The sequence below is a fragment of the Calonectris borealis genome, chromosome 21 (genome assembly GCF_964195595.1).
Source record: "Calonectris borealis chromosome 21, bCalBor7.hap1.2, whole genome shotgun sequence".
In the NCBI taxonomy this organism is placed as follows: domain Eukaryota; kingdom Metazoa; phylum Chordata; class Aves; order Procellariiformes; family Procellariidae; genus Calonectris; species Calonectris borealis.
This window is the reverse complement of record NC_134332.1, coordinates 2,828,629-2,854,959: the sequence shown is the minus strand read 5'-3', so window position 1 is coordinate 2,854,959 and position 26,331 is coordinate 2,828,629. Positions and strand designations below refer to the sequence as shown.

Sequence of the window (26,331 nt, the reverse complement as noted above, 5' to 3'; positions counted from 1 at the left end):
TGTTTGCCAGCTCCAGGCACCTTCAGTTCATTCGTTTTGGTGCCATCGGAGATTCAGGTTCTTCTCCACCTTCCTCAGCTTTCTTCTCCCTCGCTCCAGCTGTGTCTGCCGCAGCGCTGCATTGCACCCAGCATTGCTGCTTTTCCTGCCAAAGGGCCATGCCAAGGGAATATCTTCTGACTCTGCAGCTGCAGGCAGCACAAACCGCTCCTGGATCCCTGTCCTGTTGGGCATCATTGCAACAGAGTCTGCCGGGCATGCACCGGCCCTCTGCGAGCAGAGGTGCTGGTGATGCCAACCTGTCCTTTGGACCTCCTTGCAAACTGGAGTGAAGGTGTTTGGGTGGGAGAAGGAAACAAAAAGTCAAAATGAGGGGTGCAATGGGAAGTGCTTCACGTTCACTCGCTGTTGGTAAACAGCTTGACTCTGTTTCTGTGGTTCCTTCTTTGTAGGGTGATCCTGGCCAGTTGGGAGTCCCTGGAGAGCAAGGCCTGGTTGGCCAAAGAGTAAGTACAGTCACGCTCTGGTAGGACTTCTCTGCTGTACCAGTTCCCCAGAGGCTCTGTTCCCTGTTCACCTACAGCCTGGGCTTACAGACCCTGCTCTGGGCCATCCCGTAACCCTTATGGCCCTTGTTTCTTCTGCGGGTGGTGGAAACACCTTCCTCGCAGAGCCCGTTAGCTTGAGCTCACCAGCTTACGTGAGCCTCTCCGATGCTACAGTCCCGCTTTGCAAAGTGCTGTGACAACCTCGCCTATGAAAGGGGCAGTGTGGGAACAGACCCGTCCTGTTCCCCGGCCGAGCGCAGCCGGGAGGGAGCAGTCCGCACGGGGCAGGGACGTGCTGGAGGAGAAGGCGGCATTAAGCAGGGAAACACTGGCTACTCTATGCGCACGTGGGAGGGAGCCAGCGACGGGATGAATGCAGGGATTGAAGCCAGTAGTGGCTCTTGTCCCTTCTCAGGACTAAGGTCAGTTGTTGGAGCAGGATGGGGAAGCCTTAGGTTAAATGAATACAGACTGAGCCCCCTTTTCACGGGGAAGGAGGTCTTCCCGCAGGCCAGCAGCGGGGTCTTTGGAGGAGAAACTGTGGCTCAGAATAAAGCAAGAGGCTGAATTTCTGCTCTTGCTCCAGGAAGAGCTTGTTCAGCATTAGGGTATGAGAGAGGACACGTGTCAAAGAGCAGGGCTGGGCTCCTGTCCCTGCAGCTCAACTTGCTGCCACGAGTCAGCTGCCGAAAGCATGGGAAAAAAATTTATTTGGGTACAGCCTTATGTGTGGTCACTTCTGTCTTGCAGGGAGAATCGGGGCTGGAAGGGGACAGCGGGCCGCCCGGGCCAGACGGTGTCAAGGTAAACCTCACTTTTGTGGCGTGTTTCAGCTCTCCCGCACATCTCCGTGCACTCCGGCTCCTGTGGTTCCCAGGGGCAGGTTGAAGCCAAGGGGGTTTTTGGGTCCTCTGTGCAATACGCCTCTGCCCGGCTCCCTCCGAGGATTTTTTTTCTGCAAGCACACATAACGGACTCCTCCTGTTTCACTCCTCTACCCACATTTTTGGCATCTGATCAGATCTCCAAAAAGGTCAACTTCTTCAAAATCTAGTTTCCAACAATTTGTCTGCTTTATTTCGGTCTTTACAGATTAAATTTCCAACTAATCAGGAATTCCTGGGCCTGGCAGGGGAAATCAAGAATTGTCCATCACTCTCCCCTGCACCACTGACCAGAACATTGTTTGCAAGTAAAGAAACCAGATCCCCTTCCTCTTGGCAAAGCCCCAGGTGCTCGCTCAGGGCTTGCACTGCGCTCTTTATCTAGCTGCTGTGAGTTTGCTACCTTGCCTTTGGAACAGGACTCTGATTTCTGTCCCTGCACAGCCGGCCGTTCCGAACAGGCCAACAGTTTTGTTCCATGGAAAGAAAAAGCAGCCGGTCCCACAACAATGCAGTTTATTGCTTCGTTCTAGTTAAACTATTTGCCATGTGTCTCTATTTCTGCTTATCTCTGAACGTTGAACCAAAAGACTCCTCCTTAAGGACAGTCAAGACTTCTGTATTCTCTTGCTGCTGCTAACTGTCCCCAAGAGCTCTTGAACCGAACCAGATCTTTACAACCTGAAAGTGTCTCTGGACAGTAGAAGAGCCACTGCTCACTGCAGGAGCGTTTGTTTAACCAGGAGAGATATTGTTGTGCTCTAATGCAGCTGCAAGTGGAGAACAACTCTGCTGGTTGGTTGCACCAAGTGTAGGTGCTGCTGTCAGTACAGAATTGGCCTTTTTGATGGCCTCCATAAAATTTTGTGCCATTAATTCTAAGAACGGTGATTTGACGTGATACCTACTGCTCAGACCGCAGATCCTTCACAGGGGCAAGATGACACTGTTCTGCAGTGTTTATTCGAGCCCTGGGCTGATTCCCATTTTGGCAGCAAGAGCCAAGCGGCCGCTCCAGGCAAACCCGTCCTATGAAAAATCTTTCAACATCCCAAGCTCAGGGCTTCTGGGTGAGGCAAGGGAGACTTTCAGATCTTGTCTGCCTGTCTCATTCACATGGGAGGTTCAGGCCTTGTTGCAGGAGAAGCAAAGGGGTTCAGATTACCCTGTGTAATGGGGGAGTTCCTTCTCCTCCAGCCAAGAGACTTTATAAAAAAACAAACCTGGTTTTGCTCATTTTTTAAATGTCAAGTGTATTATGACTCATCCTCATTCATCCTTTTGCTTGCAGGCTCTCTTCCTCTCAGACTCCTGAAATATTAATTATGTGGTGGGTTTTTTCCTTGCAAGAGCCATGGACAGTGACCCATGTGTTGTCTGGGTATGAAAAGCTCCCACCCTCCTCTCTTCCACAGGGAGACAAAGGAGAGCAAGGCCTGGAGGGAGAGAAAGGAGAAAAAGGCAACGAAGGACTGAAGGGAAAAGAAGGGCCTCCTGGATATCCCGGCATCACAGGTGTCCGAGTGAGTCTGCAAAACCAGCCCGCTCGCCCCCGTAGCTGGTCCGTAGGTTTCCTGTAGGAGCTAGTGCTCTCCTCCCCGAGCTGCACAGCAGCCGTGTGGTGTCTCAGATCGCCAGGGCATGGGTAGTGGCCCAACACAGCTCCTGCACTCTCCATAGGACCACCTGCACTCCAAATTGGCAGTTGCATCTAGCCCCAAAAGGATCAGCAGAGTGCTGCGTGCTTGTCTAAATCCCCACATGCAAGATGACTTTAACCTTCCCGATGGCTGCAGCGTGAGCCCAGAGCTGCGGCGCGTGCTCCGCAGCTCAGGCATCGGGGCGCAGCCGGCACACACCGAGCTCTGGGATGCAAAAGGCAAGCCAGCTCTTCTGAAGAGACGAGATCCTTTTGCAACAAGAGGACAAAAGAAAGTTTGCAGTCTTGTCTCTGGGAAGCTGGATTTTATTTAAACCCTAGCAAGAAATAAATAGGCTTTTTCTTTTTTCTTTTTTTTTTTTTTTTGACAAGGGCAGTAATTAGCGTAGCCATTAATATTACTGTAACAGGGCATGCCAAAACACCTGGGGGCAGATTGAGAGGGAGATGCAGGCGGTGAACCAGGGCACTCTGCTTAGGGCAGGAGGTTATCTGAGATGTGACTTGTTGCAAGTGTTGTCGTAAAGTATGTTATTTTTTGCAAAAAACTACATCCAGGAGAAAGTTTGGTCTTTTAATTGGGATGCATGCTTGAGATGTGGATCACTTCTCTGGTCTGCCACAGGCTTTGCATAGACTTTGGGACAGGTTGGGTAGCCTTGCTGTGCCTCTCTACTGCATCTGTAAAATGGACCACCTCGCAGGGCATTAGAGAGGGATGTACGGAGGGCTGCGAGGAGCTGAGTTTGCCCTGGCTGTCACAGCTAGTCTTGGCCTGGAGTTTGGAAATGGCCAGCTTTTGCCCTCTCTCCCTTCTGTTTGATGATTACTTGCTTACTTCTGGTTTTCCCTTCTAAGGTTTCCCCCTTAAATATAGAAAATAAATAGAAGAAATTAGCAGGGAATCATTCTTGAATCCTCAGTGAATATCCTAGGCATGTCTGGTTCGCTTGGAGGTCTGATCTCAGTCCCATAGAAAGAAAAATTGTGATTCCGGCTCTGAGAGGAGAGCTGCGGGGCCAGAGGAGTCGGGCAGGGTCTGGCCTGGGGCTCCTCCGGTGGTGCCAGATGGAGCGTAGCTCTGCCCAGTGCCCCAGTGGGCTGCTCTGCAAGCCAAGTCAGGCCCTTCTGCTTGAAACATGGAGCGGATCAGCTTGACGACATGATGTATTCATTGTAATTATTGTTGTGGATCAAAGCTGTAGGAAGCATGGACTCACAAGACTCTGTGAAGCGATAGCCCGGTTGAGTTGGATGCAGCCAGCCTGGCCGGAGCGGCCGTGCTCACCCGTAGCACAAGCCTTGCTGCTCGTGCAGCCGGAGAACATGCCGGCTCCCACCCCACGCATCTCCGGGAGGCCTGCGAGCAGCCCTGGCATGTCAGAAGGAACGAGGAGACCAAGTTTGACCAATTTTGCTGGCAGCTTTGAAATCCCTGCCCAGGATGGGTGGGAGGCAGCAGGGCAGGCAGGTACCTCTGAGCGCCGGGTGGATGCTCGGTGTTGAAGCGTGTTGTTTTTCCCTTTGGTGATGTTGTGACTGGCTAAAAGGAGGGCAGGGGGAAGGGTGTGAGGGGATGGAAGCAGCAGAGGAGCTGGATTTGTGTTATTTTTGGGCTGAGGTTGGGATTTGAGCGCTGGCTTGACTAAAAAGTAGAAACGTTGGCTTAATACCGCAGTGCAGCACCATAAATGTGCAGAATAAGGCTGTAGTCCTGCCCCAAATAAGGCCATCCTTAGCCACAGCCCCTGTGCCCGCAGGGAGTCCCACGGGCGGAGGGTGGTCCCCGACATCCCAGCTCCCTCCCAGCTGCAGGCTGGCGTGGCTGGACAGCCGCCCTCAGCGCCCGGCCCTCCATGTGCTGTACTGCTGGCTGGTTCACGTGTTTATATTGTGCATGTTTTAAGAACCAATAAAAATACTAAAATCATGCAAAAGTCATATTAAGTTATAGAGTATAAAATATAGATTCCCTCAGACTCCGTCCCTGCTGTTTGCCAGCATGTCCCTGGGAACATGATGCCGTTTTCTGTTTTATTTTAAAAAAAAAAGAGTCAACAGAGCCAAGATTCCTGCTCATAATCACTCCCTTTTGATTTTTTTTACTGCAGAGTGCTATATTTCCATCTACTATTTTAATATGCCGCTTTGTATATCCTTATGTCTAAACTCAAGCAGACTTTCAGAGGCCTGCGCAGGCTCCAGATAGCACTGCCTGCTCTGCCAAACGCCTGGCCGTTACCTAATGTATAGGCTGGTGTTCCTGTACTCGCTGAGGTCATTTAAAGATGGAAGTCCTCTGACAGAAGTACAAACAGTTTTTCTCTTCCCATTTTTTCTTTGAGACTTTTATCCCACCTTCCCATGGAGAAAATGTACAACTGTTAGTGGGATCTTCCTTAGATTTCTGCCAAGATAAAGTTTACAGCTGAGAGATGCAAACCTCTAGAGATAACTGCAACCCCCTCCTTTTCAACTGAGGATTGGAAGCTGGAATATAAAGTCTACCCATCCTCTGCAAGACATGCCCCAAAAGCCACCACAGGCCCAGCCCACCACAAACATGTACAATGGACAGAAGTTTTGAAGGCTGCTGGACAAAAATAACAAAAATCTTGTCAGGGAAAAATCCTGAAGGTGTTCACCCGAGGGCAAACGCCGAGGTTGCACGGTGACAAACTCCTGTAGGATTGGTAGGGTGGGATGGAAATTGCCTGGGGAAGGTGTGGAGGCGCTTGCATTGCAGGGTGGAGGCAGCTTGGGTTTGGGTGTGCTGCAGATACTGCGTGTTTACCATTACGCACGTTGCATATGGTTTTAATACATCTGATGTGATAGCGTTGCGCTGTCCAATACTCAGTTTAGATGGTTTTAAAGAGAACTTCATCTTTAGCTATTGCATCTTCATTTGGTCTCTCCTGGCTTGACACCCAGGAGTCCTTACCTCCGTGCTTCACTGCATTCCTACTTGGATCCACTGACTTTTCCGTGGGCTAGAGATGTTTGCTTCTGCTCCAGTATTGTTGAGATACCCTGCTCATCTACAAAGGGGACAGGCGGGATGTTAATGCTTCCGTGCCGTTAGTGGGAGAGACACATACAAGGATCTGTCCAGTTACCTGGGCCAACAAACTGACTTCCGCACAAACTGACCGGAGCACGTAGCTCATCTTCTGCTTCTGGAAAAGATTCAGATTAGCTCGAGGAAGCTGATGCCCATCTGCAGTCGTGGACATAGATGCTTCTCCTACACTTTGGCTTGGCCCTGCGTTGCCCGCTGCCTCGGCACTGGAGGGGACCCACAGAGACGTGCCCTCCACAAACAGCGACGGCCTCTGGAAAAACCCTTTTCATCACAAGTCCCTGCAGCTACACCGCTTCTTGAAGATCTTTCCTTAACACCAAGGACATGCTTAGTCTTAATCTTTATTTTACTTATGTCTAAAGGAACGTGACACTTCACTATCAAGCGTCCTCTTGACAGATGTAGGAAATGAGGCACCTGATTGCTCTGAAATGATGCTTTTATTGCTGGTACGTTTTCAGCCCAGTTTGCACATACTGGCCTGGGGCAAAGGCCTGGTGCTGGCAGCACCCTGCGTAGCCGCAGAGCAGGTAGAAGCTGGGGAACTTGGCAGGGCACGTACAAACTTGCACATCACGTGGCGACAGGCCAGCGCAAGGGATGGAAAGAGGTTCTCCAGTCACAGAGCTCCCTGGGAGTTGGCAGATGAAGGGATGTACTGGAGCACCTTCACGGCTGCTAAACCTGGAGGAAGGGTAGAGGGTCTGTGCTGCCCTTCTGGGTCATGCAGAAAAGAGGCGTTCACCTGGCCATCGATCCCTGCAGCAGGGACAAGTCTGCCTTTACTGAGCAAGGTTCTGTTTTCCAGAAAGCCGTCCCGATGCCGATACAAGATTACAAGGTTTGAGCACAACCAAACTTCCCTTGGTGCTCAAGAAACATTTTTCAGAGATCGTTAGCTTTAACTTGGCTCAGCCATTTCCAGTATTAGCATATCTGAAAACCGGTTTCCACTGTGGTTTTAAATCTCAAACAAAAGCAGCAGGGAGGCCCCAGCCGAGTCTCCAGGGGTAGTTTGTACATGTTTCAAAGCCAGTGGATTTCAGCAAACGAACCTGGCAACCGAGATGGTCCATGAGTCTCACAGCTGTGGCTGGCAGGACTCGAGGCAGCTGGAGCTGAGGTACGCGAGTATCCTCTATCTTTTGGTCACTTTGTCCAAGTTCACACTGCTCCGTTCAATTCCATTTCCTGCTCAGCAGAGGGATGGGCCAGTTATCCCCCTGGTCATAAGAGAGAAATCGCAGCACCTGAAACGCTAACACACCGCTGAGTGCGAGATCCACTTGAGATTTCGAAGATTGCATCAGAGATGTGCACCTTTCCTCAGCTGCTGTCTGGCATATTATCTCCTCCCAGTGGTTTCCATCTTCTTCTAATACAAACTTATTGCCTTCTCTTGACCTTGACTCTCTTCTGGGCTTGGCCATTTGACCTCTGGTTGGCTTGTTTAAGCAGCAAAGAGCTGAAAATCTCTTCCCTCACAGAGCACCAGGGACTGTTTGGGCATCATTCAGAGAGACCAACGGAGACGGAGTCAACAGCGCGGGGAGCAGGAGCAGGAGTTGTCCGCTGGAGAACCAGACTTTCTGTACAGGCGAGGCAGGAAAAGGATACGTCTCTGCAGTTTGTGGGGAGACTGGAAGGTACAACGGCGCGTTGAACCCTGGCAAGGCATCCGTCAGCGATGCAGGTGTCACGGTGTAGTTTGCCAAAATAAAAAGCTAATTTATTCGCCGACCTGTCATTGTATGAGGGGATAGTGCCACGGAGCCTGAAATATCCAAACAACATTGTTGGAGAGTCATGTACGTTTACAAAGGATCCAGCTGCCAGTCGATCCCGCTCTTCGCAACAGAGGATGATAAGGGTCAAAGCTTGAAGTCACTGGTATGCAGCCAATAACCCGGACACAGGCAAGTGGTCCCTGATAGCAAAACCCCGCAAAGTGCTCCTCCCCACCTACAGAACGTACGGCATTTCAGCCCTTCCCTCGGAGGACAACCGAGCCGCCGGTGGCTGTGCGAAAGGCCCGAGCCAGTTGGCAGGAGGGAGGTGGTGGGTTTCCAGCTGCTCTCCGTAGCTGTGCACTGTGGTTTTCGTAATGTGCTGGTTGTCATACAAGGCAGACATCTGATAGCGCGGTTTTTACAGTTCCAGGAAAGCAATTGGAGAGGCTGTAGGTAATGAAATACAACATGCTCTGAAACAAGAAAATCCCTCGTTGTTCAGCAAAACTGGGAGCCGAGTTCTTTTCTTTTTCCACTTCCTTTTTAACCCGAAATCCTATCTGCAGTGTCATTCAAGCCACGTCAGGACTCGGAAAGCTTTGAGCCAGACGCTCCAATGGTATAAATCGCCATAAACAATTACATCAGAGAAGATCTGGCTGCGTGTGTCAGCCCTGCTGCGTGGTGCAGATGTGCACCAACAGACCAAAAGAGCTCTAAGAGCTGGTAAATCCTTTTGCTCTGATGCGACAAGGTCCAAAGTCCTTTTGTCTGGTCTCCAAGAAGGTAGAGTGATGGAGCTGGGCTGGGGTGGAGAGCTGAGAAGTTTTTTTGAGGGAACTCACAGTGCTTTGAAAAGGATAAAGTCACTATCCAGCCCAGTACAGAGCGCTGGGTGAACTCGTGGCTTTTGGCTCCAGTGCTGTGGTCTCAGCCACGTCGTTCCCCAGAGCGGCAGCAACTCCACACGCGGCGTTGGATGGTGTCCTGAGGGCAGCATCCTCCCCCTCATGTTCTTGTTTCTCTATCATCTACAGGCTACAACCCTGAAGTGGAAGGAGGACTTGCTGGCTTGGATGGACCTTCTGCTCTGAGCTAGCAAAGTCGCTCCAGAAACGGTGTGCTGTGGTCACAGCTGAGATGGGGCTGGTTTCTGGGCTCTGTAATGCCAGGGTAGAGCAGGAGCTCATTCTCATCCGACACACTGCTCCATTGTAAAGTTGTCCAAACATCACTTACAGCAGAATTTGTCCCAGAGTGGTTTTTTGCTCTTTGTTCTTTTCTGTTTCCTGCCCCTGAAAACATGATTCAAAGATTTTCTGCAACAAAGCGCCTCGCTCTGCTGTCGCTGAATCCAGCCGTTCCCTCCGAAGGCGTGAGCTCAGCGACACTGGCAACGCCACCTCTCTTACATGGCGTTGGCTCCCTGAGAACAGAGGCTGCTGAAGGACAATCCTGGAGTCACTTCTGGTTTTAATCTCTGCTGTCCATGTAGAAATCTATGCTTTTTTTGATAATGTGCTGAGCTGTTGTTTCCTGGAAAAGCTGTTTTGTGTGCCCTGGTCTACGGGCTGTCTGTGGAGCTCTTACTTGAAAGAAGTTTCTTAAACTCCCTCAACTGGAGGGCGTGGGGTTACTCTCCGACTGAGCAATGGAAGGAATGGAGAATACTGGGCTCAGTGTGTAGGGGAGGGCTGTGACAGCCCCGGCAGTGTGTCAGCAGTAACAGCGAGCTCCTCACACCCTTAATCTAGGAAATGAGTATTGTTCCTCCTAATCTTGCCCTTGAATAATGCGTTAGCAGTAGAGGCACAAAGCAGTAAAGTGACTTGCCCGGGGCCATGCAGGAGGTCGGTCAGTGGCAGAGGCAGGGGGGGGCCGGGAGCTCCCCAGCCCCGCTCCTGTGCCCTGTGCAGTGGCTCGGTGTGGGCTGTATTGGCCCACGGGCCAGAGACATCTCAGTGGATGTTTCCTGAGACAGCTGTGCCTGTCAAAGGGCATGGGCCCTTCGCCACAGAGCTGAGTGTCTCCTGGGCTTGGGCATGATCCACATCCCAAACCACATCTACCCTTTCCGCACGGGAGGAGGGGACAGACTTTTCCTGCCCTACAGCCTTTCCAGTAGCTGCTACAACAGCAGGGCCAGTTCCCATACTGGAGTCCAATTTCTGTAGCTGAAGGTGCTTGCACTTGGCCGTGGTGTGTCGTTGTGTAACAGCCTTGGAGTATCATTACTCGTGCGAACCAATATCCAGCAAAGCCAGAAGCAGGTATTTGCCTTGCATCAAAAATCAAAGGTGAATAAAGTTGCTCAGGAATGTAGTCAAACGTGCTTAAACTCTTTGCTTTGAACAGGGCGAGAGCAAGGGTGAGGGCGAGTGCCTCTCCGCCTAGCTGCAGTCCCCAGGTCTCTCCTTCTAGAAGCAATGTTGTCATCCCTGGGCAGCTCTGCCCTTAGCTGCAATCAGCTTCTCCTTTTTGCTTTAATAATCAGCGCATCACTGAAGGCCCTGGGTTCAGCCTCTTCTGTGGAAGTCTAAACATCCCATTTTATGGAGAGGTACATGCTGGATTTTGTTATTCGGGAGATTTTATTGTGGGGAGGTTTTTTCCTGCTATTCTGGTATCTGTGACTCAGCCCACCAAATCCGTTGAAACCTTTGGAGTGGACCAGGGTTGCCTGTGAGCCCTGGGAATCCTGCAGGGAATCACAGAGCTCTCCCAATCCCTGGGGAACCGCTGCTTGCAGCGACCGAGGTTGCTCTCCTGCTCGCCCTTGCTCTGTCGGCCAGCTCTGCCTGGTCTCTCTGCTGCTCGGGAAGGCAGGCTGATCCCAGCTGGTCTTCGTTTAGAGTTAATAGGAGTCGAAATGAGCCAGAATTTGAAATAAATCCCATTGCCTTGGCAGGGTTTCTTTCCTGACTCAGGCGAAGGAGACGCACTTTTTGTGCAGTTACTCCAAGATTCCCCTCCTTATTGCAAGAGAGGATTTCATTCCCCTCCTCTTCCACAACCCCAGGGCGTCTGTGGCCTTCAAAAGGAAGATATTAACCCTTAGTGTTTGGGGGAGGGAAAAAAGAGCGCAAGTAGGGCTCATTAGTGTAAATCGGAGTTACGCTGCCCAAGTGCTCTCTCTGTTCCTTTCTTCCCAGTTGTCAGCTTCCAACACTGGCTAATTCCTTGGAGCGTTTTGGTGTCATCGTGTCGGAAAGCTTCACAGCTCAGTGGGGATGAGGGCTTGCACTTTTCCTGCATTTCCCACCCACCCATCAAGCCTTTTGGTGGCACTTTTGTTTCCTGTGCTTCCTTAGAGATGAGGAAATAGAGGCAAAGAGGGAAAAAAAAGGGGGTTCCCCAGAAACAACAAATTAGTGGCAGTTCAGGGCTATCAGACCAAACCAGACCAGCTCACACACAGCGCTGCTCTGTACATGATTCTCTTTGCTGCCTTACACTGTGACTGCTTAGAAAAACCAAGTTAAATAGACCTCCTCATGCACAGAACCAAAAGTGGCATATTTCAGAGCAACATCTGCATGCAGGTAAGAATTTGCACTAAAGCAGAGAGTTAGGGATACAAGATTTTGGTTTGGATTCCACATTTTAAACTGAGGAACTCAGCTGAAAGCAAAGTCAGAGTGACACTAGCTGTAGTCTTTCCATCCGAGGTCTTTTTATAGGATTTCCCCATCTCGCTTTTTCTTTGAATTCAGCTAGCCAGCTCTACCTGCACTCACCACTCGGGTTTCCACAAGCAGGCCAAGAGCCCATTACTTCCCAGTGATCCCAGTGAAGCCCTCTGAACCTCACAGTACAATCAGGTCTTTCTTCTTGAGAACAGTTGAGTCTTTCTTCTTTCCCCATACTCATTCAGGAGCTGCTGCCCTGTCTCCTCCCCTTCCAAACTACTGCTAGGCAGAGTGATTATGAAATGTGTTTCTTATAAATCTGAAACATTTATGTCTTCAAATGCCCGGCCCCAATAATCCCACTAATTTCCTGAGTGCTTGTGAACTGTCCTCCATGGGGGGAGGCTTCTCTCGATCAAAGTTTATTAAGTAGAGGTTCTCATATGGAGACATTGCTGAGCGGTAGGAAATGATATGGGGCTTTTTCATTTCCCTTTCAATGAGCTCGCTGGCTGGGCCCTGAACAATGTGGGCATGGTCATCCTATGTTTCATCCATCCTACCTTTATTGCTGCTTCAGCTTTTCTGCCCTTTCTGCATCCAGTGCCTCAAACTATCACCATTTTTTTTTCCCGTCACCACTGGCACTTTCTTTTCTTTACTCAGTAGCTGCATTCTGGTTCTTCTATTTCTTCCTGCCTCATTTTTGGTAGGGAGGAGTGACCTCAAACCTTCACTCAATGACACCCAAAAAAATTTGGAGCTATGCCTCTTCTCCACAACAGTCCTGAGTTATCCTGAACCTGCCTGAGATAGGCTTTGGGAAGCTCTCTCGTCCGTACTACGCCCTCGTAGAGCTTCCCTCCTACGTTCCTGTGCCGTGCTGTAAGTCTGCAAGCAAAGCAGAAACATATCTGTCTCTGAAGTGCCAAGAGCCACAGTTCCCCTTGAGTCAAACCAGGACGGTGAGTCACGTCTCGGTAACCGCTTCCCCGGATCTAGCGCATGTAGCAGAGCATCACTGAATGTGGGGGAAGTTTGGGTCTCGTTTTTGACACTGTTTGTTGTTTGGCTCCATTTGGGGCATATCTCTCTGCAGTTCATTCAACTTCCTTATTTTGTTTTTCTGGATGTTGTTGTCGTAACACAGATTTCAACTGTTGATGTTTTGAGAATTTAAAGCTGGGCTGCTCATCTATTTGCTCCCAATAAACGTTACTGCCGTGCCATGCAAGAGACCTGACTTTGCTGCCAAGGCCATCAGCAGCTGAAAGCCTCTTTTTTCCTTAAAAATTCATCAATTTGCATTAGAAAATAAACCATCCAGATTTTCACTTAGGGGAATATCTAAGGCCATACTAAAAAAAAACTTATAAAATTGGGTCCTTACTGAAGCTGGCAATGAAATTTTAAACATGCTAGACCTAAGATGATCATTTTTTTGCTTTTCTTGGATATTTTGGCATACCTGAAGGCATGTGACTTTGTAAAACTGCTGCTTTCCACTGTCCCTGGTCACAAATACCATCATCTTCTGGAGGTACTGATATGCTTCTCTAGTGAAGAGTGCAGTATATTAAAGAGAAATCACCATTTAAAAATGATCCCACTCACAGAAGAAGCTTGGAAAGAAGATTTGTTTTCTCAGCAAACTGGTAACCCAAAGCATACAACAAAATGTGTACAAACCCCGAGAATAAAAGCATCTAGTGTTTAGTGCCTTGGCACACTAACCCAACTGATTTGAATCCAGCAAAAAGAACTTGGAATTAATTATTCTTATGTATAGGCTTTTGTACATTTTCTGCCCCTCATTGCCGTCTCTGCTAAAGAGAGTAGGAACCCTAGGAACCTCACATTGCAGTGAAAGAGGCACCAAAAGATGCTGGATTCCTGATGTACCTTGGAGACCCTGGATGAAGTTACAATCTCACTGAATTTTATTTTTAACCTTTTTTGTTCCCCGCCCCCTCCCCCCCCCCCCGTTCTGGCCCTGATTTTTCCATCCCTGGGCAGATGAGTCAGAAGAATGGAGAGAAAAAGGATTTGACCTTTTTTGAAGGCTACCAAAGTTGTTGCTGGGCTTGTTATTGCCTGTGTAGTGTGTGGCATGTGACAGTGTGGTGATTTCTGGGAACTGTGCAAACGGCTGCCGATGTGCCCTGTGAACATCTGGGATTGCAACAACCAGCAACCACATCTGGAACACCACAAGTAGAGATACCGCGTATCTGGGAACCCCAGACAAGTGTTGAACTGCCTCTGAATTCATCTGGGCAAAATTCCTGCGCAGTTGGAGAAAGCACATCCAGGAAAATCAGACGTATGGTAGGCTTCCCGCTCACCAGCAGAGCTCTGCTGGCCAAAGTCCTAGAAAGCATGCTGGTAGAGCGCAGAAATATCCTTTGCTGATAGAGCTTACTCCGTTCGAGGAGGTGACTCAGGCTGCAAGATCCAAGCCACGTCTCTGCTGATGGTGTCGCCAGCACGGTTTGACCCATTTATTTATACCAGCAAAGCTTTTAACTGGCAGATGAGAGCTAACAACAGCGAGGGAGGCTCGAAGGAAGATCTCTGTGGTTTACTGCGGGTGACAGCTGGTCTCACTATCACTGACAGGAGTTGGAGATGCTGCCAGTTTTTTTTTTTCTCCAGCAATGAAGAAGGAGCCGCACCCCAGCTGGAGGACCCAGGAGAGCCTTCTGGAGTAGATGAACATCCCTGCTCAATGTGGCCAATGCGTCATAAGGGGAAAAGCCGGTACAGGGAGTTTATTGGAGCCCATATCTGTATTCGGACTCCACCAACAGGGAAAGACAAGCTGAAGGAACCCAGAGAAAGTTGAGACCCTGTTTGAACATGGCACAGTCTTCTGTGGATCAAGTTTATTTTTGTGAGCAGGGCTTGGACTGTGGAAGTCGGGTTTATGTTTTGGTTTTTTCCCTCTCCCAGGAGACTTTAACCCTGTATCTGTACTTCATGATGGCGAGTACAAGCATGAACTTGAATGCCGGCAGATTTTAGGAGCAGTGTGGAAATTTTGTTTCTCAGATGGGAAGATATAAGGCCTGAACCTGTCTTCTCGAAAAGCAAAGACATTTCCCAGTGCAGAGTAGAAGCAAGTTTCAGTCATTGCTTCCATGGGAGATGTATCCAGGTGGGGGGAACCAGGCTGTATTTCAAACTCTTCTGAAGTGAGATCCTCGTGACCTCCCCCGTGAAGGGGCTCCACCTGCCCTGCACAGTGACGAAAGGGAACATCTCACCAATGCACTGGTGTCTGCGTTTTCTACAGACAGTGTAACGCATCCTGGGGGTGGAACCAGAACATGGAAGTATTTGTTTCAAGAGCTGGTAGCACAGCAATTCAGGAGCACATCTGAGAGTGCAAAATGACTCTGCTGGAGAAGATCAAGGGCTTGGCCATCACTGGGGCCAGGAACAGATTTCGCTTAAAACGGGATTTCTCCTCTTTGCAAGAAACCTCTATTGTCCGTGCTTCCAAAAGATCTTAGCGCACAGTTGAAGGAGACTGATGGAAAAACACTATGCAACCAATTAGAAATCCCAGTTGTGTCTTTATTCATTCACGTCTTGTTTTGACAGTAAACTTTTGTGAGTGATTCCACTATTCACTCTCCAAATTTTCAAGCCACTGAGCATCACGGTATTGCTGCAGAACAGGGTCTGGAGCATTATTGCTGGCTTCGCTACACAGATCATGATCGATATGTGGGGAAGTTGAGGGACCTGGTACCAGGTCCAGTGGTGAGCTGGGTGAGGGTGGCCATTTCCCAGGCTGATGCTTTCATTGGTGAGGGTTTCTCTGTACTCCTGTCAAAAGTGTAAATCACGTGGGTGACGCTGGAGGCTTGGCACCCACCATTCATCGTGTATTGCAGCTGCTCGGCGTCTGTGGGAAAATAATTCCAAAAGTGAACTCTTGGAAAGTGGCAGCAAAAAATAGCAAACAAAAACCCCGAGCAGTATGGAAGAGACAACAGAACAGGACTCGTGTACTCCTCGGCAGGGACCTGTCCTTTGTGAAGCTCTAGTAGTGTTGGCAAGGCGGGCTCTTGAAATGTTTGACTTAGGTAAAATGGAGCTATTCCCTTCGGGGAAGTGAAGAACTGGCACAATTCTTCAGGGCTATAAGAAGTCTGAATTGCTCCTTTGTGTTGAGAGCAGGCACTTATGAGGCCCATGTTTCAGATCAGAGTGAAAACCCTCCGATACGGCTCGCTTTATAAGTTGCTTTTGTTCAGCTGAGACTGCAACATCAACGGTGATGAAACTTATACCTTCTCAACTGGGAGGCGGGAGAGCGGAGGGAGAGATGCCGTGCTGGTCTGTAGATGCTGTTGAAAAGTTGGTCGCAATTGCCAAAAAGCATGAGTTATTTTCTTCAGTGATACTTTTGCTTCTTTCTGTCAAATCCAAAATATGTTGTCTGCCTTGCAGCCAACGGGGTCAAACATTGAAAAAATGAACTGCCTGGGCTCCCCGAGGAGAGTGTGCTATACTTAGTTGCTCATCACAGCTAATTTCTGCTGCGTGCGTGCAAGGAGGGGCGGCAGGTTCTGCTGCCTGGGAGGCACCCACGCCAGGTGCCCAAAGCAGGCCAGCGTTTCTGTCTCTCGTTGCTGTGGCTCCCACCTGAAGTTTTGCATCCATTTCTAGGTGCCTGATGAGCGCATTGTGATTTCTGTGTGCTGTGTGTTGCAGTAATAATAACGCAAACAGAGGGAAGGGTTTTGCACCGTGAGCAGAAAGCTGTGCATGGCAGGGAGCTAGATAGAAAATGAAACCACTGCCTGTTTTTACCAGATAAAAATACGGAGAATTGTGGTTGAGGCAATGGTTCCACTGCCAGTATCCTAAAACCGTGTAACAAGTATTGATATCCAGTTCGGTGCCATAGTTGATGGTGAGAGATACAACTCTGTAAAGCAGCGGTGCGCGGATGGCAGCTCTGTCTGCAGACCAGAGGGAACATTTTGTGGGGGCCGGGGTAAATGTGTTCTCCACATTTCAGCCCTTTCTGTAGCAGTGGCTGGGTAGGTACCATTTTTCAGTTCAGTGGGCGCTGTCTTCAAGGAGCACTTCTGAGATCCCTCTTTTGCATCCTTGAGGACAGATGGACACATCAGACGGTGGTTTTCCATCACCTGTCTTTGACATGTGATCTGAAGATGAAAAATGTCACCTTTCAGCCATGTTGCCCTATAGTCCTCTGGGCACAGAGATCTTTCCGCCTTTAAGCAATGAAGTTTCCTTCTCCTCCATGTGTTGGAGCAGCTCAAGGACAAACTCAGCCATACTCCACCTGTAGAACCTGTGAATTGTGTGCACGACTGCCTGGCCTCCTTGTTGGCTCCCGTGGGGAGAGGATAGGATGGGTGAGGACGCTGTCAGGGTTGAGTGTACCAGGGAAGTGGCCTGGGAGTGGCTGGCTGGGATGGGACTTCTTTGCTTTCCCATTCCAACAGCTTTTTTTGCTCTCCTAGGGACCAGAAGGGAAACCAGGAAAACAGGGGGAAAAGGGCAAGCCTGGCCAGAAGGTAGGAACATCTCCCGTTGATAACACCTCCTCCTCTGGATCTCCCTTCCTTTGCTCACCCTTGATATTTATCTGTAGAAGCAGTTTTGTCCTACATTAATGTCAGTGCTTTTGTTCTGCAGGGCAGCAAGGGCTACCAGGGGCAGCTCGGCGAGACAGGATCTCCAGGGAAGGAGGGGCCGAAGGGGAACCAAGGCCCTAAAGGATCCCGAGGTACCCTGGGACCTATGGTGAGAAGAGCTCTGCGAATGGTTGAACACAACACGCAGAAACGTGACTAGCAGTGGTGGGCACAGGCCTGAATGAAGCAGAGAGCCCAACCGAGGCTTCAGAGCACAGAAAGTGAAATGACGTTAGGTGGGTTAAGAACAGCTTAACGCTCGCTCTGAGCAGCGCAGGAGAGCCTCCATAGTGGTGGTTGTGTTGGTGCCCCGTGAACCCAGCTCACGTTGCATCGTGGCGGCTCTTCACAACTCTCCAGATGGGCTGAAATATTGGGGGGTTTTTCTTGAGAAGGGAGTGAGCTGATAAGCTATTTTTTGCTAAGTTCTTTCCCTTTGAGACTGCACACTCATGGCAAGAGCTGCTTCCAAGTCAAACTGTGTTCTTATAAGGAACTCTGCTTTGGACTTCTGCCCTGTTTCTACACCCACTCTTGATCTACTTATCTACTTGCAACAAGAAGAAATATAGCATGGGAAAGGGTTTGAGTTGGGGACTGAAGGTGAGGCTTTCAGAGAGAACAGCAATAGTATGGCAGAGAGGGAAGAAAGTTAATTTGCTTTAGGTAGATGAGACAAATGCCTTGGGACAGCAGCAGTAAGTAATAAGTACCTCCTCAAGCACTGCAGGCTGGTAAGGAAACTTCTTGGTAGAATTTAGTGAAAAAGCAGGAGTTATTTATGAACCGGGAATCACGGTGATGTTTCAGAACAGTAGCAAGTGGGTGATGGAGTAATGGTTCCGCTGATAGTGTTTTCCTGCACTAAAAATTACGGCCTCCCCATATATTCTCCCTTCATATTCTTTGGCAAAGCCTCGATGGATTATTTCACGAGGAAGCAAAGCAGTATCTGAGCAGCAGTCTATTGGACTGAACATGTCTCCGTCTTGTGGAAAGGGCTTTCTTCCACACTAAATGGGATTATATGGGAAGTTTGCAATTCACTTTAATCTGATGATCTGATTTAAACCCTTTTGTTCAGTCTGCTAACGATGCAATAAGCAGCTCTTGCAGTGCCCTCATCACAACCCGGAAAACTCCTTTCTTGGCCTCAGGACCCACACCGAAAGGTTTCCTCCCAACAGTTTAGGATTAGGTCATGCATGATAATGGTCTCGCTGGTGGACTTCCTAGCACAAAGCTAATTTGGATATAAAGACGTCCAGAAGGGCAGATGAAGAGCACACGCTATGCAGCCATTTCTGGTAGCAAATCTGAATGAGGTGGGGAACCTATTGCTACAGGCTGGCAAAGACTTACAATGGACTCCTACCATCGCTCTCCATGTGTAAGAGGTTAAAGCCAAGCAAGAACATTTCAGATGGCTGCCGCAAAGCTCGCCGGTGGCCAGGAGAACGGGTGGCTGCACTCCCATGCGGTGCTGAGCTTTGCCTTGCATGGCCCAGTGCATCCTCTTCTTGTGGCGTAACACCCACGGGCTACTCTCATGGTGTTTTTTGTGCTTGCCTCTCCAGGGTGCTCCGGGAAGGATGGGTGCTCAAGGGGAACCTGGCTTAAAGGGTTACCAGGTAAGGGTTTTATTTTCATCCTCCAGCTTCTATCTGTTCTCAAATGCAACAAAACTGCCACTCCAGGATGCAAAATCATTCTTAAACTATGATTTATTTCTGACCTTGAGTTCAGTTTAGTTCTTTCTCTAGTCTCTATTTGCACCATCATGACTTCTCCAAATGCATTTGGTTCCTGTCTGCCATGACCCATGCATCCCTCCGAAGCTGGGATGCACAACACGGGGCTTGCGAGATCTAGCAGGAAACCAGGGAGGACCTTCAGTCTAAGAGCTCTCTCCTGTCTCCTCACACGCTATCTGCTCTCCGCAGGGACATGCAGGACCACCAGGGCCCATTGGACCACCAGGGCCAAAGGGGGAAAAGGTAAGTTCGCAGAGTTTAACCATCTCGTCTTTCATTGGCATGGAAGCTGAGCTGACGTAGAGATTGCCCCGCTGCCACGACACCCATGCGCCTGCGCTCTCCTCCTCTACCTGCGGCAGAGGCAGAGGTGCCTCCTCTCCAGCACAGCCACCTACATAACTCCTGCTGCAGCTTTACTTCTGCAAATCAGTGCCGGGACACCCGTGCCGCTAGCGCATGCTTTGCAGACACCACGTGCCCTTGCGCCGGTGGCTGAGCCAGCCGGCATATGTTCTGGGGATACGTTTTTCCTGCATCCGCAGAAATTCTGCTCATCCCCTAGCCAAAAGAAATCAGACCGGTAGCTTTCTGTGATCAAGTCAGAATAACACCCCGCACAAACTAGCAAGCTGCCCTAAATCAGCCGATAGCGTGTTGGAAGCAAGGCAGAACTGGTCTTCTCTCCATTGCCCTTGCTCCATTTTCCTCATCGCCTGCCACCCCCTCACCTCACTCACCTCCCCCCCACCCCTCGCCGAGCCCCCTCGCCGCAGCTGGCCTGACTCAGAGCCCTCTTTCCACGGCGGCTTTCCCCTTGTGTTTTTCCCCTTCTGCTGACTCAGCACGGCCCTAACCAGTTCAGGCTGGAGAAGTGACTCACGCTTTAATGGTTTCCTGTCGGCAGAGCTGGCTGCTCCGCGCTCCGAGGACGGCCCAGCTGGCGTTGGCTGTACTCGCAGTGCCGCTGGAGCCCCTCGCGTGCCTGCAGTAGCGGCAGCGATGCTCCCTCCCTCGGCGTGGGAGGGGAAGCGGTGGGAGCGGGGACTGGTCGGTCGTGGGGTCCCCGTGAAGAGGAAAGATGCGTGAACTCTTTTCGCTCATTTTCCACTCCCCATCGCTGCGAGAGCTTTCGGCTTTCCCTCTGCACACAGGTGTGATTGCAGCTGTAGGTGCGCGAGCAGGAGCTTCATTGCTTATAAAAGGAGTTTGTGGGACAGAGATCCCGAGGGCTTGTCTTTGCTGGGGCTTCGAATGCGTCCTTTCAGCTCAGGGTCCTGGGTGTCAGGACACCCTGTCCACGCTGCTCTCTGTGCTCTGCCTGGAGACTCCTGCTGCAGCAGTGAATCGCTGTGCTGGGGCAGGGTGAACTGTTGTGTTCCACTAAGATGTTCACATGCCTCAGAAATTTTGCTTTGGGGATGAACAACGGTCGTGCTGCTTTTTCTCTCATTTCCTGCCACTGAAACGCATCGGTGGAGGAACAGCTGGTGATGTTCCTGCTGCTCCGCATCTCCATCGCTGCCGCGCTGAATTTCCTCTCCATCTCCAGCCTTTCTAACGCTGCCCCATCCGCTTCCCCAGCTGCACCTCTCGCTCTTCCAGACTTCAGCAGCATTCGTCCTCAAGTGTATTCTGCTGAGTGGCCATGCGGGAAGTGGCAAGTGTTAACCAAGCACAACCAGCCCAGGGTAATAATGCAAGAGCTCACGACCAAGCACATTGTCAGCTGAGAGCCTGGCCAGAGGTTTCTCACAGTCCAACTGTTGAAACTTGAGCATCCTGGCAAAAAGTTGTGAGTCGTGACTACCAGAAGAAAGATCAGCCATTGGCCTTATAGCAGAAGGATAAGAGATGTGCAGATGTGTACCTCGGTTGTTTAAACTGCAGCTGTTGTTTTATTTTAAAACATTGAAAGTTGCCATCTTCTTGAAAGCTCCCATCTTTTCAGTAGTAAATGATCCCCAAATCATTAATGTGAAGTGCTCAGTGAAGCACTCTCCCCTTCACCAACAAAATATTCTTCTGCAAATGGACACTAGAAGAGCACTCCCTCAGAGATAACATGGATCTTCTGTCATCAGAGCACAGCAACACTGATGATAAAATGAATTCTACGTGCAAGTACCCAAGCTGAAGCCTGACAAAGGCACCGAAGCATCTAATGCATCCTGCTGAGAACAGGCAGATCGGTTAATGACCATTGACAGCCAGATCTCACTCACATCTTCCTGGACGGTCAGCGGGTCTGCTGGCACCTTGCTGGGGAGCAGCTCCAACTGAACGAGGAGAGCCCAGCATCGCGTGCTGAGCCTCCAGCACCGTTTCCTGCAGCATCCAGGTGCTCCAAAGTCTTGCATCTAACTTTTCTTATCCATCCTTCCTTCTTATCTCCTAAGAGTTGCCTGGATTCCAGCCTAAGGATAGACAAAATCCTTCCCTCCGGACATCTGTAACCTCGCACACGCGTGCGAACATGAAAATGGAAGCCTGAATCTGAGAAATGAAGAGGAAACGAAAATGGGATTGTGACTGCTCTGTGAGCTTTAAACAACGTGGTAAATTTAGCTGTGCTGAAGAAGGAGGATATATAATGGTGGGGAAGGTCTTCCCTTTTCCAGAGAAGAAAGCGGCTTGGTGAGAGGCATTGTTGTGGAATCCAGCTCCCTTGTGCCGTACCAGCCAGCTACTCCGCCGCATTTAATACGTTTACAGCTCCTCAAAGAGGCCTTGCTCAGAGCAGACGCCTGCACTTGGCAGCTGCTTAAAGTAGTCCAGATGGGATCCTTTTAAAAATTACAAACTGGTGTATCTCACTTTGGGACAAGAGCCAACAACAACAAGCCTTCCCTTCTTCTCCATGCATTTTCCATTTGTATCCCAACATGTTTACTTTGCTGCCCTTTACTCTAACTTTTTTTCACTGCAACTTTCCGAAGAATTAGCACAGACCTTTCATCTCCCTCTTGAGCAGCTGAGGCATCAGGAAGTCCTGGAGGAGCTCAGTCTCGCAGTCCTAGAGCTGACCGGGCTACAGGATTTTCTCAGTCAGAAGACAAAGGACAAGGTGGGAATTAGACTCAAGGGGACACAAAGCCACAACTCAGCTTTGGGGAGCAAGTCTGTGAGTCTCGATGCTCTTCAAGGGTCTCCAGAATTATGAGCTTTCTTTGAGTTCATCAAGCTCATCTCAGCTCCTAATGGCAAGGTGTTCACATCCCGTCGGGGAAGAAGCAATCGGTGCCAAGACTTCTGCATAGTAACACATACACTGGGATTTTTTTTTTTCTTCCTGAGACTTGAGAAATGGTGGCTGTGTTTCCCTTCTAGCCTACATTCCTTTGATAGTGGCTAGAAAGCAAACCAGTTGCCAGGTATTCTGCTGCTGACTTCAACCAGCAAGTTCAGTAGCGCTGGAAACTGTTGGCAGAGCCTGTTCGGCATTGCTTTCCTTTCTCTCTGCCACCCAGATTTCTCCATCCATATTGCTCAGTACTATATTCTCAAGCCATCCTGGCACAGTTTCTCCCCATATATTTCTTCTACCATGATACCTCCCCAAAAGCCCAGACAAGTACGCTGGAGTTCCCCACCCAGCACAGGATCTCTTAAGGACGGTGTAACCATAACCCGTCAGTATATATGAAATCCTGGCAACGTTCATCCAACACATGTCACAGCAGCCAAGAAAGAAAATGCCACTGTCATCAAGCGTGTAATGGAGAGAGATGCACTGAGCTCTCTGCTACCTGTTGAGTTTTGAGATTTTGCCAAATCTTGAGCCTCATTCTACCAAGCTGTAAATGTCAATACTGGTGCTCAGCCCGTGAGAAGTCAGTGTGGGGCAGCGTGTCTCCCTCAGCAGCGGCACAGCCCTGACTCCAAGCCGTGACCCATTTCCTACAGAAAAGAAAGCTATTGGCTCCACTATCTGAGTTTTTTCGTGAGGTTATTCACCTCCAGGTGTGTCATTACCAAACATCACACGCAAGCAAAGCACCCCAAATGCTTTCTCCCAGAGGCAGGATCACTGAGAAATTGCCCAAGCACCCTTACTATCCACAGCTGCAACTCAAACAGAAGATGAGAGTAGCCCAGAGAGAAAGTCAACACCAGAAAGGGCTGATGCAACCGCTGAGAAGTCTGTGGAAAACTTGGCTCTGCATAGCTATGGAGATTTGGATGTCAAGGCTCTAGGAGCACCCCAAGTACTCCAAACACAGCAGCTCCACTGTGCCAGAACCCTCGTCTCTCCAGTAGCTGCAACATCAAAGGAGCTCTGACACATGTTCATCCTAAGAAGCCGGAGTGCCAGAGACTCGGTGATATGAAGTAGCCAAAAACTAGAGGAGCTGGAGTGTCGCTATCTTCTACGGGGAGCAAAGAAACAGCCATCTCTGAGCTAGACTCCAGAGAAAATAGGACAGCATGACCCTGAGTGACTTCTACAACAGAATTAAAAAAGATAGTGTCTGAAGGGATCTCTCTGTGGATGTTTTAGAGAGACTTCAGTTATAAATAATCCGGGTGATGTTATCTACCAGCCAAACCATGAGCTCTGAGCTCTTGCTGTGGAGCATCCCATCAACGAGTGGAGCTGCTCACGCAGCGAGTGTGTAAGGGCCTGACCCTCTCACCTGACCAGTTGTGAGACAAGCCCACAATGGTGGCACACAACCAGACCACCCTTGTTCCCGTGGCAGCCCAGGCAGCATTCAAAGAGGGTGGGGAAATGCTTGATTAAAGAGTTTGGTTTGACTGTCGGCAATAAAATTCAGAGGCAGAGAACTATTTCCCATATTGTCGTAATTACATGCTGCTTGCTTAGTTTTAGGAATTGTTGAAAATAACCCTCTGCACCTGGTTCTTTAGGGAGGACGGTTAGACCAGGCAGAAACAACCACCCAAGAAACCAGGAAAGCAATGTGAAGAGTCAGGTTGTGAAACAAAAAAAAAAAGAAATTGTTTAGACTTCCTTTGGATGAAAAGTTAGTAAATTCAACAGAGGCTTTGACTTAGGAGCCCATGATATGGGAGGACTGGATCGGCTCTGTACAGAAGCATCTGCCCTATAATCTGCTGTCTATATTAATACTAGCATTTTTATTCACAGGGAGAACAAGGTGATGACGGGAAGGTAGAAGGCCCACAGGGACCACCTGGAGACAGGGTAAGATGTTAAATCCCTTCTCTAATCAATCCTGCCCTGATTTTTGTAGGTGGATTAGTTGGGTTGCTTCCTTCCTTGCAGAACACGCACAAGCCATTGAGATATTGCAGATGACAGATTGTTTACATCCACCTTAAGTCTTTGTTGTGTTGTTGTAGGGCCCCGTTGGTGACAGAGGTGATCGAGGGGAGCCTGGAGACCCTGGTTATCCTGTGAGTCTTATTCCAAATACGTGATTCAGAAATGTTTGTCTTGAAGAAGTGCTTCCAATCTGCATCAGCCCACAGAAGTCTACCCTTTGCCCAGTAGTCACGATTCATAATCCACTGTTGTCCCTTGTCAACCACTGCACATGGCTGTGTTTCAAACAAGGAGTCATTCGGATATCTTTACCTAAAGTGACAAAAATTTTGCTGAAGGCTAACGTAGGTCCCGCAGGTCAGCATCTCACAATGCCGTGCACCTGCCTGAGCACACTAGACTGAAAGAATGAGCAGGAGCGTCTCATCGGAGGTATTTGTGATTATCAAGGAAATACCCTGGGGAAGATGTGTACAAGAGAGGTCACGTCAATGACAAAGTTCAAGACTGTCGTGCCCATGGCTGTAGACTCTTTCATGGGAAGATCTCTGTTAACTTGGAGGTTTGGAAGCTTCCAAAATCTTATCGGGATTTCTCTCAAAAGCAAGACCAGGGTTATGAATTATTCCTCTGTGCTCCAGATGCCCTCTTTGTGGGACATCTCCAGCTGATTAGTGTTGATCTGCAAAGGCTCTATGGACTAGGTCTTACCTCCATCCAAAAGCAGCTGGTCAGAGCGACCCATTACAATAACGTACAGAAGAGTCTCAATTCACCGGGCTAGCGGTGCTGCTGCCTTATTTTGTAACTGTTCACTTCCATTAGTGCTGTGTGTATTTAGGACGCATTAGAAAGCCTTCTTTACTGCATGGATGGTGATTAGCCGTTCCTCTTAGCTATTTTTTTCCAATGCGTATTCATAGGAGAATGTACATTACCCACAAACTTCAACATTTCTATATTAGCAGAATGCAGATACGTATATCTTCTCCTGCCCATGTTACAGCATGTTACACCCATTTTTGTTTTCCATTACCACAAAAGTATCCAAGAACAAACACATGTTCCCTCTCTCTTTTTTATTTAAGGGTCAAGAAGGTCTTGATGGAGAAAGAGGAAAACCTGGACAGCAAGGCTTACCTGTAAGAAATGCTGCTTTATTGTAAGCTACCCAATGTCACACGCGTGTGAAAAACAGATGCAAAAAGGAAGGAAGGTAGGAAGGGCTGCAGTAAACGCAACGTGTGCATTTCCATAAGCCAGGCCTATAGAATGGGCACTCTCAGTCACATGTTGAGACTAATAAATGGGTGACGGAAGAGGGGGCGCTCCCAGAAGCCTGTCTCCAAAACTGTCTTTTCTGAACAATCCCAGAAGGACTAGGCATCTTAGGAGATGGGCAGTGGGAGATGACAATGGCAGTGGAAGGGTCTGCTTGGAAATGATACATTTGGCACGCTGCTGGTGAGAGCTGGTCCAGCGTGAGGCGAGGCCATATTATTCTGCCTGCATGGTGTTTCCTCTCAAACCAGTGCATTTATAAAAGACTAAATTAAATCCAAATTTAAGGGAAGGATTTTTTTATTCCTTTGCTATATACAGCAGCATCTATTTTTTTATATGTGACCATTGCAACTGTGAGTGCAGCAGCACATTAAATGTAGTTTGTATTGGGGAATAAAGTTGAATCAATTCCCGTTCTTTGTAAGGCTGCTGGGAAGAACAACAGATTCTATTTTGGGGTAAAATCTTAGTGCTCTGTCGTATGGCCTAGAAATGGGTAGAGCTGCTGCATTCCCCAGTGGATGTAGTTTATTCTGAGGGGTGGTAGCCCCTCAGATGTCAGTGTTTCAGATGGAAGCAGAAGCTTTGGATTGTCTTTAGTAAAGAGCCATTGGAAACACGTGGCTCAGACACAACCTGGAGAAGGGGAGCTCTGCAGGTGTGTCCTTACTTACCATTTCTTTGATATTAGTCCAGAAATCGCCCCTGACACAAATACACACAAAAAAAATCCCTGGATGGCCAGAAGAAAAGAGAGACGTGTGTGATGGGGAAGAGACCAGTAAGGGAGTAGTGAAATATCCTCTCTGCTTTACTCCTCCATAG

General features: G+C 49.2%; 1 protein-coding gene across 1 annotated transcript in view; it reads left to right on the top strand.

Moving 5' to 3' along the window:
• COL27A1 (collagen type XXVII alpha 1 chain) overlaps positions 1-26,331 on the top strand; it is a 123,928-nt gene that overhangs the window by 83,635 nt on the left and 13,962 nt on the right. The window contains exons 31-40 of the mRNA XM_075171002.1: positions 453-506; positions 1,299-1,352; positions 2,848-2,955; positions 17,044-17,097; positions 17,219-17,326; positions 18,795-18,848; positions 19,161-19,214; positions 24,085-24,141; positions 24,300-24,353; positions 25,311-25,364. Coding sequence (XP_075027103.1) covers positions 453-506; positions 1,299-1,352; positions 2,848-2,955; positions 17,044-17,097; positions 17,219-17,326; positions 18,795-18,848; positions 19,161-19,214; positions 24,085-24,141; positions 24,300-24,353; positions 25,311-25,364 — 651 coding nt within the window. The remainder of the gene's footprint in view (positions 1-452; positions 507-1,298; positions 1,353-2,847; positions 2,956-17,043; positions 17,098-17,218; positions 17,327-18,794; positions 18,849-19,160; positions 19,215-24,084; positions 24,142-24,299; positions 24,354-25,310; positions 25,365-26,331) is intronic.